The sequence below is a fragment of the Mycteria americana genome, chromosome 11 (genome assembly GCF_035582795.1).
Source record: "Mycteria americana isolate JAX WOST 10 ecotype Jacksonville Zoo and Gardens chromosome 11, USCA_MyAme_1.0, whole genome shotgun sequence".
In the NCBI taxonomy this organism is placed as follows: domain Eukaryota; kingdom Metazoa; phylum Chordata; class Aves; order Ciconiiformes; family Ciconiidae; genus Mycteria; species Mycteria americana.
The window spans coordinates 5,354,766-5,371,418 of NC_134375.1; the positions used below are offsets into that span (position 1 = coordinate 5,354,766).

Genomic DNA, 16,653 nt, shown 5'->3' on the forward strand with positions numbered 1-16,653 from the left:
ACCTTTGCAACGGCAGCACTCACATTTGGTTCCACTTGTATCCCCACTACTCAACACTTACAGAAAGCACCACGTAAAACCCAAATATGTAGATGAGGTAGGGTTCAAACTGTTTACTAATTCTTATTAATGTCTCCTGGATGAGTGGAGGTCACTTATCAGTCTCTTCTTGAAGCGTTCCTTCTGGAAAAGCAAAACTATCTCAACCATTCAAACACTTCCTTAATAGGCTGATTACACTTTTCTTACGTTCATGTGAAAATTAAGTATGCAGGTCTACTGTCAGTCATCAAAACAGTAAAAGCATCTTGAGAAAGCTAATTAAAGCTAAGAACAAACACTTTCACCCCCTCTCCAGCTTATTTTTCCCCAAAAGAAGGATCACAGTATGTTCTGTTATGGAAAACAGAAAGCAACACTTACTAATCCATAAAATCTTCTTACATATCCAGACTGGGCATGTGCTTATTAGCAAGCCAACGCTGCAGCATTTTTGGACAGTCTGTATCATGGATCACTAACTTTTCCCACATATTTCAATATTTACAGTGCTTGTACCACGTAAGCAGTTATGCAAAAGCTGCTCATGGAGAATTTAATTGCTAACTACTGTCCATGATAAAACACAGCATAAGCTGTAATTGTTCACTGAAGGTTGGGTCACCTTCTTTAACACCATTTCAGTTGCTGAGTAAAGGCACACAGGGGTGGAATCCCAACTCTCCTGCAGCTCCTGTACGGAAAGACTGAACAACTGAAATGGCACACAGTACAACTGAATGAGGCTGTAACTTCCACATTTCCCCACCTGGTCTCAACTTCCCAGGCACAAGTTATTTATGAGAGGAGGAGAAATAAAAATAAAGGTTACGGAGGTGGAGAAGATGGGGTCCTTTTGTTACTAAAACACCATAAACCGACAACTGACTCTCAAAATGGCTACCATTGCCAATAGTTCCCCTCGTAGTGCTAATTTAATACTGCATTTAAATTATCTAAAACTTCTCTGTTGTTTTCTACATAAATTTCACACAAATATTTTTCACATTCCCTATATACATATAAAGATTTAATTTTTGCCACTAGGAGAAAATTTTGATTTAAACCTCTGAAACTGAGGTTACTTACAACTATTATACAAGCTAGGGCGGTTGAGTTGGGGGGTTTTGTGGGTGTAGTGGGGGGAAGGTGGGTTTAGGGGGAGGGGGTGTTGGTTCGTTTTGGTTTTTTTCCTTCAAATGCACCTATGACAAAGTATCAACCTTATCTGTAATAACCAGATGAAAAGAAAAAAAAAAAAAACTTATCTAAAAATTACTTTAATTCGGAACAATAAATACCCAGAGTTTAGCTGCCTAAATTCTCCTCTCTAGTGGACCCTTTTAGGAGGCTTAACTGTGCACTTCCATGCTTCCACAGGTTGATTTTCCTTTGCAGTTTCTCTCATGCTGAATTTCTTCGGATTGTATAGCATGATTTGAGGATACTTTTAATGATCATGTGATGTATTTAACTGTAAATTATTAGTATGTATTCAACCTTACTTACACCCTAAAATACATTTCTCATTGGGATTTTACACAAGCAAAGAATGCCTTCTCGACACAAGAAAGGAATAGTGCGTAAACATGTTCAAGCACTGGCCTGATATGCAATTAAGCAGGTTATATCTGTTTATACCAGGAAGACTATCCCATTGCTCTACCAGTTTGAGGCACATTTGTGAAACCCAAAATAAAATGCTATTTAAAACTGGTTACCAGCCCCATTCCAGTAACATTGGCTCAGAAAGATACAACAGAAATATGAAATTAAGTTAGCACACTAACAGTGAAATACAGCTTTGTAGAGTTCCAGCACACACACCCCCCACCTACACACCCAACCCTGGGCAAAGAAAAAAAAAAAAAAAAAAAAAAAAAAAAAAGCAGGAGACATTACCAATAGCATTGGGCATTATTCTCCAGTAGCTTCTCCACCATGTGCTCCACCCTTACAAACCAGCTTGGCACAGCTTTGTATATCAACGGAGTATCTGACCTGCAGAGAGAAGGTGATGGGGAAGGGAGCAAAACAAACAAAAATATTTTCAGTGCTACATTATTTAAAAAATACTCTTTAAAATTTATTTTTGTACATTACAGTCCCCTGCTTGAATTCACTGTTGTTCCTGAAATATTATCACAGTTACAAAGGTTGGGTTTTGTTTTGTTTTTTAAATTACACAAACTGTTACACTTATGAGCTACTATTTTAAAATCAAATCCCCAAAAAATTTTTAAACAGCCTTCAAACCCAGCAATTCAAATAATTTGTATAGCAAGAGAAATCATGAGAACATCCAAACAATATTTGAATTTGAAATTTACGTTCCTACGTAGTACAATAATACAAACTTCAGCAAGTATTAAAATGAATCCTATTTAAGTCTTCCACTTTAGCTCATTCTGTATCTTTTTTATGTGTACATCAATCTGAAAAGCCAGAAAACATTATGCTATGTTTTTACTCTCTGTATTTAAAAGAATAATAATAAATCATAAAGATGAAGTAACAGTACCCAGGGTTAACTAGAAGAATGTCCCATTCCAGGAGGAGAAGGAAAGAAAGAGATCCAGATAAACATAGAAAAGTAAGAAGTTATAAAGACATTTTAATATATTCCTTACTTCAACATTCAAAGAAAGTCATATGAAACCAGTATATGGTGGGAGCAGATTCAGAACTTGGCATTGCTTAGAAATGGGAACACTATAGGGCAGAGTGTACAGACTGATAAGTTCCCTAAATTAGCTAGTAAAATTAGTATCTCTAAGCATCTGACTGCACTGTGTCTCAACCTGGGCTCTTATTTGTCAGTTCCATAATACACCTGCTTAAGGTCTCGAGAGATTGTTCAAGTAGCATGCATCCTTCTGAAGGATCCGGTAATCAAACAGTGGGTAAAAGTCATTACAGGAGAGTTCAGACATTTCTAATCCTTCACATCCATCCCATTGTTCCAACTTGAAAAGGGAGACTGAGCCCTATGGGATGGAATCTGTCTATGGGTACAGAGCAGCTTCAACAACACTGGGACAAGAAGCTCATTCTCCCTTAGTATCAATCCACCCCACAAAATGTTTCTTAAAATATTACTTTTGTTTAAGTCACTTTGCCTCAGGATTTGGAAATACACTTGCTCAACAATAATTCACAAGCAAAGACCCTGAGCAACTACCATTATCTCCTACACGCAGTCGTTACTGTAAACGACCCATCTTAAAAGTTTAATATCCATAGCAAGGACCCGTTTGAAATGCACAAACTACTGGAGAATATGATGTAAATTAAAATTGCTACTGTGGAAGCACTTCCTAAAGGTATACCTGCCAGACCACCAAAAGAAAAGAAAACCCACAGCAAAAGTGGTTCAAACCCAAAAAACTGCACTCACATTGCATAAAGCCCAATAATGAAAAACACATCACTTCTTAATACTAGATTTCAGAAGATATTTCCCTTTAACTGTAAGCGATACATTTCAGTCTGTATTTTTTAAGAGTTAAAGTATCTATAACCTTACAGGAAATGGTAAGAGCTCAAAGCAGTAATAACGTAGTAGTGTTCTAGCTATTAAATGCAAACGTGCTAAGCTACGAAGTTCTGCTTCTCAAATTTAAGTCCTAACACCTAAAAAAGGGAAGAGTTCTGTTAACTCCTCACACAGCAGCAAGATCACAGTTAAAAAAAAAAAAAAAAAAAAAAGTATTCTGCAAGGTACAAGATACTCCAGAAGTATTTCAGTCTTAATGAGCATTTTGTTTCAGATGCGCTGAAGAATGATGAATTGCCATCACATATAAGATCTTGAGTTACTGGAAACAAGAAGAATAAAACCTGATAATAACAGTTTCTCACATGGTCTTAACATATTGCAAAAAGAATGCTGGGACAATAAACTGGTACCCAATCTCTATCAGGAGTAAGCAGCTGACAGATGGGGCTGATGGAAGACAAGCTTTAGTGCAAAAGTAGCTTCAGACACAAAGGAGCTATGAAAAAAAAAAGAGACAAGCAGATGAAGCCGTGATCATTTCCCAGGCTTTCCACCTAACACTGTAACTTTATAATACTCGATAACCATTCCAAAGCACCCACGGAGCACTGTTTCCACCTACATGAAGGCAGTAAGAAATGGGAGATGGCACAGTTTCCCTGAATATTATCTTTCTTCTAGCTGTACTGCCAGGTAGTGTCTCAGCAGGAGACAAAACCAGAACAACGTACTGAAAATCTGCCCAACCAGTAACATCTTACACATTTCTGCCCCTCGTGAATGGTGAGAGAGTTGAGGAAACCAGTTTCAATTCTTTGCTGTAGAATCAAATGAGAAATACCCATTTCTGGGTTGTGTTTTCCATCAATACAGGACAAGGGAAAAACCACCCAGACAGACCTAAATCAGAGACTGATGCTTACAAAGTTCCTGCCTAAACATTCCTCTCTGTCTCAACTGAACGATGTTTTGTTCCCCTTATAAATGCGTTGTTTAGAACTGTATCAGGGGAATCAAAGCACCTGAACAAATTGCCTGTTCCTTAGGAGTGCCACAATATTAGCATTCTCTGAAATACTATCTTTATACTTGAAAAGATGAAGATTGGAAAGACCATTTTCTGTGGACACTACACACTCCCAATAGTTCTCTCATACGTGTTTTGGACTGCATAGCTGTTGTAAAGAAATTATTGTGATCTTATTCCCATTCCATTTTCTCGTAATTTAGGAAACAAATGATAGATAACTGACCACGTGCTATCAAAGATGCTTCTTGGCTTTGCTTTCACTGGCCTGAAAAAGACAAAGCTCTGTATCTGTCAATGGTAGAGCTTCCCAATATTGCTTCCTAATAGAAGGGCACGCAGTAGCTGCGATGGACATTTCAGCTGTCATGGCACGCAGTAGCTGCGATGGACATTTCAGCTGTCATGCCAGTTACCTTTGCTATCTTTCAGAGTTGTTAAATTGCTACCTAGACCATATAGACTCTCAAGATCTCACATCTATATAGAGTGGTTTTGACCAATGATGGCCATCTTCAGCAATTCCAATGAAGGGGAAGTCTAACTGAAAACTATCTACGGTGTACTTACGAAGTTTCTACTATTTTCCTCTCTCGGATTTTAAAGTTTAGTTGACAGAAAGTTACTACATATCACAATAACAAGGAAATGTAGAGAAGGACCCTAATCTGATAATATGTAAAAAGAGGAAAAATATCTCAACATACTGAGGATTCAACAACTGCTTGGTTTCAGGGAAAAGCATGAACATTAAGTAGAAGAGTCTGATTTCAAAGTTCTCTTACATTAATCAAAATAACTTACAACTATGTTCGAAGTTACAAACTACTCTTCTACTTTTAGCATATTCCAATTATGGTTTGATTTCTGATGGCAGTGAAATGAGCTTTTCAAGTAGAATCCATTATTCTGTTCTTCCCACCAGATAATTTGCTGCTAGGTGCTGCCTGCAACTTATCATCAATCAACAAAAATGTCAACAGAGTGGCAGGATTAAGTATGTTCTACAGAATCAGCATTTCTACATTACTGGTTTGTCTCAGAAGGCCATGACTGTACATTTGAATTGCTACATAAGAAAAACACAAGTGTCGCTTGTTTTTGGGCTGCCATTTTTCAAAAACCTGTCCCAAATCATCAAGGACATAACACTTGAAGAGTAATTCCCCTTCTTCCTCTAGGTAGCTGTTAGAAACAAACCAATCATGCTATTCAAGAGCAAGTAAAGGTTATTCTTGCTATAGACCAAAGATAAATGCACAGTGCTAAAACTTCACCTAGTAGCATTAAAGCTAGACAGAGAAAAAAGCTTTTATCACAGTTATTTCAGTACAGGTGCTGTATGCATCAGATATGACTTAAAATCTTCAAGTCATTTCAGATATGTAATTAGATTTTTTTTTAAGTGTGTCTTTACTTGTAATAAAAGTTTAATACAATATTCTTACTAAAAGATTACTGAAGTTTCTTTTTTTAAATTTCACATTTTTCAGTGATTTTTTTTCCCCTCAATTTTGCAATAGCAATTGTATACATTTAAAACCAGAGAGGACGCTAATAAAACATGCTTCATTTCTAGATTAAATTTGTCTAGCCTGTATTTCTCATAACTGAAACTTCTTACATTAGTTTACTATACTGAAGGCCCATGGAGACTTGCACATGGAGTCTTCCTTCAACCTCTGCAAAATTCCCAATCTGAGAAGGAAGATTCCTGACAGGCCACTGTGCTGAACCACCTATCTGACATTCCAGAGCTAATCTTGAATTTCTAGTTGACAAAACCAAATATTTCTAAGACATCCCCACAGATACTATAAACATGTCAACTGCTATTTCAGATCACAGATGTAACCATTGTTTGTGAACTCTATTCAGGAACGACCGAGCAGAAAAACGTATTTATGTATTATTACACTTACTACCCACCGCAGTGGATAAATACTAACTTTGATTTTAATCAACAATATAGACGTTTCCACATTATAAGCAACTGGGCTCTACCAGACTCCAAAGAAAGAAGTAATTTTACAAGGTTAAAAAGAAGTAACTATGGTAACAACTATAATAAAGCCATTTTATCCAAAACAGGAAAAGTTTGAACACAAGCATTTAAAGACATTCTGCAATATACTTATTTGGATACAATTCAAAGGGTACCAAAATATTCTTTCCCACCACTCAGTACTTAGCTGTTTAGAAAATAAGCTTTTTTTGGACTTATTATAGTCATCTTCAAAAGGTAGTTAGCAGTACTACATGCAACACTGAAGAATGAGAAGTTCAAACTACAAAAACACACCTGTAAAATCATAATAGAAAAAAAAAACTTTCGGCACTACACTTAAATTCATCAGATTTATGGCAAAAAAATTAATTTACTTGATTACTAAACCAAAATTGGAGCTCTCCTAATTCAATATTCTTGATTCCTGTTACTTTTAGTCTTGTTAAAAAAATTAAGTAGGTCAAGGGAGGGGAAAAATGAGACAAACCTGAAGAACTACTCAGTTAGAACCCTCAATCTTAAAGCCATTTGCACTTCTCTCCTTACCTCCAGCAGAAAGGATAGCTGTGCTTAAAACTACTGCTGTGAACCAGTCTGCCTTTCTCTTTCAGTAATTTAATGATGTTCTTATCTGCATCCTAAAAAGACAGAACAAAAAATTTTCCTTGGAATACAAATTTCACTATTTCAGTAAGCTACTACAGGATTTGTCTCCAACACCCAGATTAAGAAAACCCCTACAAATAATCCAGTATTTACACACACAAAAAATCCAAAAAGCTTCTGTACAATTTATGCATTTACTGCAGAGGCACTGTAAAACACTAAATTTGGAGAGTTATTTGCTCTCCAAATCCTGGTATACAGCATCAGTCCCTTTTTGCCCTTAACTCTGCTTCCACATACACACAGCTGTGTACAAAATTCAACTTTTCTGTAGCACTAATGCAAGCCAGAACTCATATTATTTTGTATCTTAAATCTTTTATTGAGCCTTCTGATTTTGTGGCAGGAAGCTATATAGTGCTTCTTACCTAATATTTAGACCTCACTACAACACATTCCTCTAATGTAACTACAGTTACAGAAGTTGAAGCATCTTTTACAATACCTTACTAACTAAACAGGATTTACGTTCTAAGCTGGAAGGGAAAGTTGTACGTTAATAATCAAAGACAATCTACTGAACAAACAAGTGTCAACATGACATTAGGAAAGGAAAAACCAAAAAACCAAATATTTATGATACAACAATATTCATAAGATAAGAATTCAGCATCATAAGAACACTTTCCAAGAGCCTTAAGTTCAGATTCCTCCCAGCAAGAAGATAAAACATGTAGCCTCCAGTGTTCTCTTATTTGCCTTAATATATAGCAGGAAGCAATGACAGCTGTTTGAGTTCAAATGCAAGACAAGATTTTTAAGTCTTTTCCAAGTAAATTGTGTTTACAGGAACATGCTTTGCTATCAAACTGTACCAGCAGGAACTCGACTAAAAACAATTTATTTTCTTAGCACATAGAATTAAAGAGGCACTCCTTTATGGATTTGTGTCTGTAGCAGTCTGGAGTTCCTGTGGGTTCCTTTTACATGGATTCTCTTGCATCTATTGGCAAGTAAATTCACATTGCAACACGTCCCACAAGTGGGGAAAATGACTGGATTTCTCTCCTCTAACAAGTCATGTTACACTAACTGGTATAAACTTAGTGACGACATCTGTGAATTCAGAAGTCATCCAGAGGTAAAGGAGGCCTCTGCACACTTGCCTAGAGACTGCATACATAACACTTCCATAAGAACCAAGGGAAAAGTGAGACTCTTTCTGCAGTAGATGCAAACAGGAGATACTCCTCTTCCATTTCACTACTAGACAGACAGTATTACTTACGTTTCAAATTCATTATTTTTCAGATATTGTAATAAACAATTGCAACACTGTTGCAAATGTTAAAACACATTTTGATTTTTCCAGATACCAAAGATGCATTGAAGACAAAGCCGCTTAGGGAAAGAACACTTCTACCATACATAAAATTTATCTTGAATAAAGTAGTAATTTATTTTCTCCAAGACCACTAACCTTCACATACTGTCCAGCAAAGTCAGTCACTTCTGCTGTGAAGCAGCCTGACGCATCAACCGGACAAACGGGCACAGAATCTTTCTGAATAATATTAAAATCCATGCAGACTCTGTAATCATCCTACAAAAGAGACAAGTGCCAAGTTATAGAAATACAAAATACTGGTTAAAATATCCACCCCTGGAAAAAAGAAATTAAATATTAAAGAGAAAATGTGATGGACAAGAATAGCAAAATACTCAGCCTTCAGTAATCCCAAATATGCATAGGAAAAGATGTATTTTACAGGATTGTACTTATATTCTTCACAGAAATTATGATTTCTTCAGAATATATGTGTTTTCTCTCACCTAGTAGAGGGGATATGTGCATGTGCTTCTGTGCATATACATATACGTGCATATATATACACACATTTTATGTGTGTACGTGCACACATACATACATGCAGTGAACAGCTTCAGGCTACTACTGCATAGTAAAGGAACTGACAACCGCTGTGTCATGCTCTCGTACCAGGCGGAGACTTGTGTCTGTTTAGCACACAAGCCTGCATGACATTTTTCAGAAGGCAGGCTGTTTTAATCAATCTAATTCCAAAACTCCACATAAGAAATCCCATTTTCTGAATGTCTTAATGATCCAAAGCCTTTAAATCTGTATTTCTCAATCTTTGTTGGCCCATAGGTAACGCTACTGACCAAGAATCACACATGGACAACATCACAGTTTATTTTCCTGGCCAGCCTCCATTTAAATGTTTAATTTCCTGTAGCAGTAAGAAAAAAGAAAATTAAGAAAAAGAGGGCCACTTCAGACTTTCATGAACATAACTAAACAACAGTGGTATCTTAAAACAAAATTATTAGGGGAACAGAAAAGTTCAGATAGACTTCATTCTGAAGTGAAAGTAAGTCCATATCTTAACCAATTATCACTCCAGATGACCCACGTTCTTGCCCTAAGGCGAGAGAACATTATTGGGGGTGGGAGGGGAAGGGAGAAGGGGACAGTTGCAGATCTGTCACTCTCAGCACATTCACAGAATCGCTTCATTTTTCCTCAAAGAAAAAGGCCCTGTCTAAGCCTGCATCACGTCAGGTTGCTTTTTTGAGTCTTAGAGGTTCCTGTATTGCTGCTCTGATGAAATGGGGGAAACAACAGACTTCAGGCACAAAAACTGAAGTCTTGTGTAGTGTGAAACACAACCTGCAGTGACCCTGCCCACCAAAACTGGTAGCAGTTGAACTGCTAGCCTCCTCTATGCTTAGAGCTCATTTACCTTTCGTAAAAGACAGCAGCTATTTCACAGGAGTTGCACTCTAAAGCAATTTGTCCACCTTGATCAAGGAGACCACACCAGAAGCAGGTGTGTAGAAAACCATTAAATAAGAAAGTGCCCCACAGCTAGCTGAATTCTCCTTTCCTAGATATAACCAACAGAGGCGAGCCAACTTTGGAGTGACAGAGCAGAGTATCCAGATCCTTTCTGTAGTCCTCATCCTGTACCTCCAAACCTACCCACTAGTCCCGGTAGTTACCAGCTCCCTCAAGCCAGATCTGGCAGATGTTGCCTGCTGATCCACAGTCTATTTTACAATGATGAAACTCATCCATAGCAATAATGAAGTTGGCTACTTCGTGTACCAAGGCATCACGCATAGAAATTAAAAACCACTTCAGCTACAGCACTCATTTACTCTAGACCATAGTCTCTTTCCACTCTCCAGCAGCTGCAGACAGCCATCATGATTATTCAGCCTCCACTTGGTCAACCAGCTTCTTCAGTCAATAGATTAACTGAGATAAGCCCATCCTCAGTTGACCTTTCATCAGCTATTATTGCTGAGATACAGCAAGCAGACCGTAGTGTTTAAAATGTAGGCCAGATGACAGAACTAACATCAACCCTGATTTGGCAGTGAATTGTAAAAGGCTTTGAAGAAGCAGCCAGCAAAGACTACAAAGCTTGGCATGCTCACAACCTAGCTAAAACATAATAACAAACCTTCCACTTCGCAGGACCTAGGTCAAGAGGTGGTTCAGTTCGATTTGCATCACTGATGCAGCCAATGATATATAAAGGGCTTTGCTATTTTGGTTTTCTACAGTTAGTTCCTTTCTTTTGAAGAACTCAAACTTGAATGTCAAAGCTTTCCACACTGACCTGCCATCTGATTTAATGAAGATTTGCTTCAGTAACCACAACCCAAGAATATATTCACGTACATACAGAAATCCACAAATGCTAAGCTCCACTGGAAAGCTACAACAAATTTCAATTCTTTCCAGGATAGAAGTCAGTGTTCACTTTTGTACCCCTGCCACGATTAGATCTCTCAAAAGATTACAAATAAAAGTTAAAAACCTTACACAAAATGAATGAAGCAGAAGCTATTAAACAGCTCATTCATGAGAACGCAAAGCTTTTCTATCTGAAATTAAAAAACAAACCAAAACAAACCCATGAAGTCAAAAGGCTCACCTTCAGCACCCCTTAACAAAAATCAAGTATACTTTCGCAATTTACTGAAAAGAATGTGCAACAGTAACGTATCTATGAAACTTCTGTGACTCAGTCTGAGCAGGCACTAGAAGTATAGGGCTTGTATGCAAATTAAAATGTTACTAAAGCTTTTTAAGTTGACTGTAGATACATCTACATATGATGAAATGCCTGAGCAGCTGAATTTTAGTGTCATGTTAATCTGGAGGTACAATGAGTTTACAGAGTTTTTAATACAGGTTTGTCTTGTTCTGTGAACTTTAATTTTGGTTTCTTTTGAACTGAAATAACAGAGTGCTCTGATATTGTGTGGCAGCTTGTATTTGGCAAAAGCATCACACAAAGCAATGAAACTACCTATCCTGGAACTAAATGAAGGTGAATTTTTACTTCAAATTTTATTGGAGAAGGATACATTTCTAAGCTATCAGCAATACGGAATATGCATTAGTAAGTAGAATTTAAAAAAACCTTACTTTCTATCCCTGTTTATCAAAGGGACTTACTTACATCAAGGGGAAGGGATAGAGACAAGATACAACACTTTCTGTGAAGGACTGTGCTCTTTTTCTTCTCCTCTGACCCTTGCCTCCTGCTCCACTTACCCCTTTCCTCTTTCCTATTCACCTTCAACACAACAGTAAAGGAATTCACAGAGAAGCCAATTAATTAGAAGGACAGTCCTGCCTAAAGTCATGAGTTATCTCCCTTCTTTCATCTAAGCTTGTCTACTTAAAGGCAAATATTTAATGCCAACACACATAACACTCAGTAATTCTATACAGAGCCTACTGTACAGTGATGAATTTCGGAACCTAAACCAGAACCCTTTGTGGGCCTTTATGAACAAAACTGGTCAGTGGGCTGTCAAAAGTGAACTGTATGCATCCCAAAAGAAAAAAGGTAGCAGCGTTAAGTGCAACATTTCCTTCTTCCTATGCAATTTCCTTCTAAAGGTAGCATATCCAGTTGACTCAGGTCTATGCATCATGCATTATAAAGTCAAGCTGCTCCTTAGCTAACGAGTGAGAAGTTTTGTTTGTGACATTAGCGTACTTTTTCCTCACACAAATATTTTATGCATTTTTTTTCTTTGCAATGCATTTAACTGATACTCTCATGGTTTTTTTTTTAAATTGTTTTAAAGATAATTGCTGACTTCCCGAGAGAGAGACAAAAGATTCTCCCCCCCCGTGTTTACACAAATCTCTGTGGGCTTATAACAAAATCAAATACAAGAGGGCAGATAATCCTTGCTCTAACTGGCCAGTCAGGCTTTCCAACAAGCTGTTTCCAAAAACTAAACTGTATTGTGCAAATACACAACAAAACAATACAGCAACCAAGGGAAAGTTTCTTCCAGAGCTCCTTCTCTATCAGCAGCCTATTCACTTCCTTTACTCCATCTCCTACAGCAAGAGCTCCTGCCTCAAAACCAAGTCTGCTCCCTCACCCGTCAGTCAAGTCCTTGCAAGATTTAGCTATAGGGGAATATCTGAGGTGCAAGTAGTGCAACAGGCTTCAGACTTCTTAAGACACCCTACCAGTCACCATAAATTTCTTTATTAACTAATAACATACAGCCCAGCCTGATTTCTTTATTCACAGCTGTATTAAGCTGGGACATCTTTTCATATCAATGTTCATCTTGACAAGGGAAACAACATCACAATGGATGCACTGTTGAGAAAATTGCAGAAACAAAAGACAGAAAAGGATGGGATATTTCACATGAAAACAAAGAGGCCTATTACTAATGCCAACAGTTTCTGGAAATGATGATAGAGCTCGTGGTCCAGGGATTGCTAATTGCTGGGCATTGGCAGCTCTATTGCAAGTTTTTTGAGGGCATCTTTGGATAATGACTGAAGACAGGACACTATACAAAAAGGACAATGAGTCCAAACTAGTGCATTTAATTCATGTGTCTAAAAACTGAAATTATGAAATCCATGAAAAGTTATCCCTCTTAACCTTCAGAAGAATAGATTAAAGGAAATTACAATAAAGACAGAAAAAAGAATGGAGTGCAACAAAATCCTTTTACACCGAGGGATAAAGTCTCAGTACAAAAGCAGTCAAAGCATTTTTTCCATGCTCTAAAAGCCCAATGACTAATTAAATTGAAACACTGAAGAGGGGCAGCATGCTGAGCAGAACTGCTGTTACCATCCAAAACTATCACTTAGCAAAGCCAGTTTTGACTATCAGTGTAACAGATCATTTCTTCTCGAAGCTGTAAATTTAGACTTTGAGAAAAACTAAGACCAATGACACTCAGAACATACAGCAGTGAGTTCACTCCCCATACCACAACAATAACCAAATCAAGGGACACCTAAAATCTCCGCTCTAGCACACAAAGGGCACTAGTGAGTTCAAGAACTAACTAGAATACAGTGCTACATTGTATTCTTACATTTTTAAGTAGCAAATGGGAGGATTATTTAATATCATAGCCACCCTGAGAGAGTCCCCAGTAGCTGGAAAGCCAAGCAATGTGTGTTGGAACAAAATCACCGTAAGAGATACATAGTTCATACTCACAGCACCAAAATAGGGGGCCTGATGTACAACACCTGTGCCTTCCTCCTCCTTCACGTAACTGTCTACTACCACAGCAAAGGCACCTCTATCTTTGCACTGTAATACAAAAATATGTTTTATATATATATGTATACATATATATACAGCAAAACAGAATTCTTAAGAACATGGAAGAGCCACTAGCCACCCACAAGAGTAAAGAACTGCATCAAAAATAAGTGACACCGTAAAATGTGACATTCCGAACAGTATTTAATCATTTCCCATCGGTAAGATGCACAGGCTGTATACTTCATTTAAACAGTGTCAAATGTGATTAAATCTGACCTCTCCAGAAGGCTTCATAGTCAATTACTCTTCAAGCCACAGATTTTCACACAGCTCTGTGCTTAACAGACTACAAATCAATACACTCCTGTAAGTGAAGATACAATCAAGCAAGCTACAGGGATTCTATATACAGAAGTCTCCTTGCATTTTTGTATGTCCGCTGTACCTTCTAATTTTAAAAAAGGAGTTTGCTTTTATAGTAATACGTTTCCTTTATCTCCTGTAGAGAATGAGAAGGTGGTAAGTATCAAGTAAAAAAAAAAAAACCACCATGAAAAACAAACCAGAAAAAATTGCCAAGAAAAGATCTGACAATTTTCAGTGTGTTCATATGTAGATATTCCTTAATACAAAAGCAGTAAAAAAAAAATTACTGCAGTCACAGCTGAACCAAATATGTTACAAAATATTAGGTTTGGCGTGTTCTGCAGAGGGATATTTTGAGCTGACATCCATTAAAAAAAAAAACAACCACAACAACAACAACAAAAAAACAGTAGATGCCCATCTGCTCCTTAGAAGTACAGCAGGACTCAAAAAATTTATCCATTCCAAACCTTTACACCTGCAGTCCTGTTTTCCAGATGTGTTTTACCTTTCTCTAGAAATAACAGGTCCTGCTCCCTACAGAGGTTTTCTCATCTTTGCCGACTTCAGCACATTTCAGAACAGATGATAGTCACAAATGACCAAATCCCTTACACAAGTTAACAGCTGCTTGTCCAGCAGTACTGTAATCCACTTCAACTCTTTGAAAAATTTAATCCATTTTTAATCAGAAATTAAAAAAAAAAAAATATATATATATATAAATTCTCTACCCCCTCTCTTATTGCTACGTATTCTATTATCATCTGCGGTGCTATTAACTACACTAAACTTACTCAGTGCTTAAATGCTGCCCAGGAGGACATCCATAAAAAACAGATAAAGCAGTAGTTATTTTAGCAAAGGCTTTTAACTCTTCAACAGAAAACACTATGTGTCTGCAACTGTTATCCGCAGTCAAAGTCATTCTCTTGTGAATACAAAATTTGTGGACTTAACAGGCAGATAACAGGAGCTCACCGGATGAAAAGCTGAGAGAATACTGCCTATTTATCAATGTGAATTGGGAGTTTCTCAGCAATCTGAAGTCGAACTACTATTTATCACTGAGTTCTTACTCTGGGTGTATTGAAAACTTAAGGGAAAAAACACAGAAAAAAGTCAACCTTCTGTTTTTCAACCTTTCACTAGGATTTTGAACTACTTTAATACAACTTGGGGCTTGTTATTAGGACGCAAGTTTTTTACAACATAAATAAGGAATACTGAGAGTCGGTTTTACAGTTGTCTTTGTATCCTGTATCAAACACCAAACTTGTTCATCTTACCTGAATAAAATAGTCAAAGAGCGGTTTATATTTCTTGCCTTTAAGAGCAATGCCAGGAAACCTGAGGAGAAAGATTTACATGAACACAAATTAACAACTTGAAAATTGCTTAGTCAGCTGGTAGGAATGCTATTTTTTCCTATTTCCTTTTTCCCCCATCCCTAACAGAATTTCACTTCATAAGGTGAAGAAAAAAGTATTTTCTCAATAGTTTGCTTCCCATTTCTACACCTCTTTGGCAATTTAGACTTGGACAAAAATCATAACAAGTCTTAATGCATCTCTGCTAACAGTCAACAGGTACGCTTGTATTTGATTGTCTTTCAATCAAGCAATCATTGTAAATTGATGTAGGAATTAATTTCTAATTTCTAAACAATCTATTTCTGGTAAATCTGGGCAAGGAGCTTCTGGATAAAACACAATTTCAATTTAATATTTGCTGAGCTATAGGCCTTTGCTGTTACGTGTTCAACAGAACTAAGTAAGCACTGATCCAAACCACCTAAAAGTTATATGCACAAAAGATTGTGATACAGGGTATTGCAGCATTTAAAGCTTGGATGCCTCATTTCTTTTCCTAGAACTAGGCATCCAAGCTTTCCACGGGCATCTCAGAGAAAGATCCAACAGACAGGACTGACGGAGGAACCAACTGAGCCAGACAGGAAATGCAAGACAGAGATAGAGCCTGTAGATCTGGCTGTCTTAGGTTTCTGACAATAGTCAACACAGATGGTGATTAGGTGGGGATTCACTGCTCAGAAGTCTCCTGAAAGTGCTTAAATCTTCCATTTCAGGAAAAAGTCTCGTTAAAACACAACTTAATTTAATAGATGGGCTACCTCTCAATGTGTCACAGCTGTGGTCTTTCCCTATACTCTTCTTGATCCACATCTTCCAAAACAACGGTCAAACCATAAAACATTTGACTACTTCAAAGTGGGGAACTCTACAAAGCTGTTTCATTGTACAAAAAGGAACTCAAGCAGTATTTAATGCCAAGTTAAAGAGCATGACGACTCAGCTCAGCATACATAACATCCACTAGGAAAAGGGGAGATTTCTATTTTAAGCCACAGCTTCGCGGATGGTTTATAGATTTTATATTACAAACAGCCTTCGGAATGTTTGAGGTGCTTAATCGGGATCAGATGAGAGAAAAGCATCCCAGTGCTCAGCCACACAGAAGTGGGAGTGCTCAGACACATAACGTGAAGCACTAGAACTGG

At 37.4% G+C, this 16,653-nt stretch overlaps 1 protein-coding gene across 1 annotated transcript in view; it reads right to left on the reverse strand.

The window, feature by feature from the left end:
• Positions 1-16,653, reverse strand: part of IARS1 (isoleucyl-tRNA synthetase 1) — a 112,789-nt gene that overhangs the window by 68,148 nt on the left and 27,988 nt on the right. The window contains exons 10-14 of the mRNA XM_075514391.1: positions 15,422-15,482; positions 13,716-13,811; positions 8,660-8,782; positions 7,120-7,211; positions 1,942-2,040 (exon numbers count right to left, since the gene is read on the reverse strand). Of these exons, the coding sequence (XP_075370506.1) occupies positions 1,942-2,040; positions 7,120-7,211; positions 8,660-8,782; positions 13,716-13,811; positions 15,422-15,482 (471 nt within the window). The remainder of the gene's footprint in view (positions 1-1,941; positions 2,041-7,119; positions 7,212-8,659; positions 8,783-13,715; positions 13,812-15,421; positions 15,483-16,653) is intronic.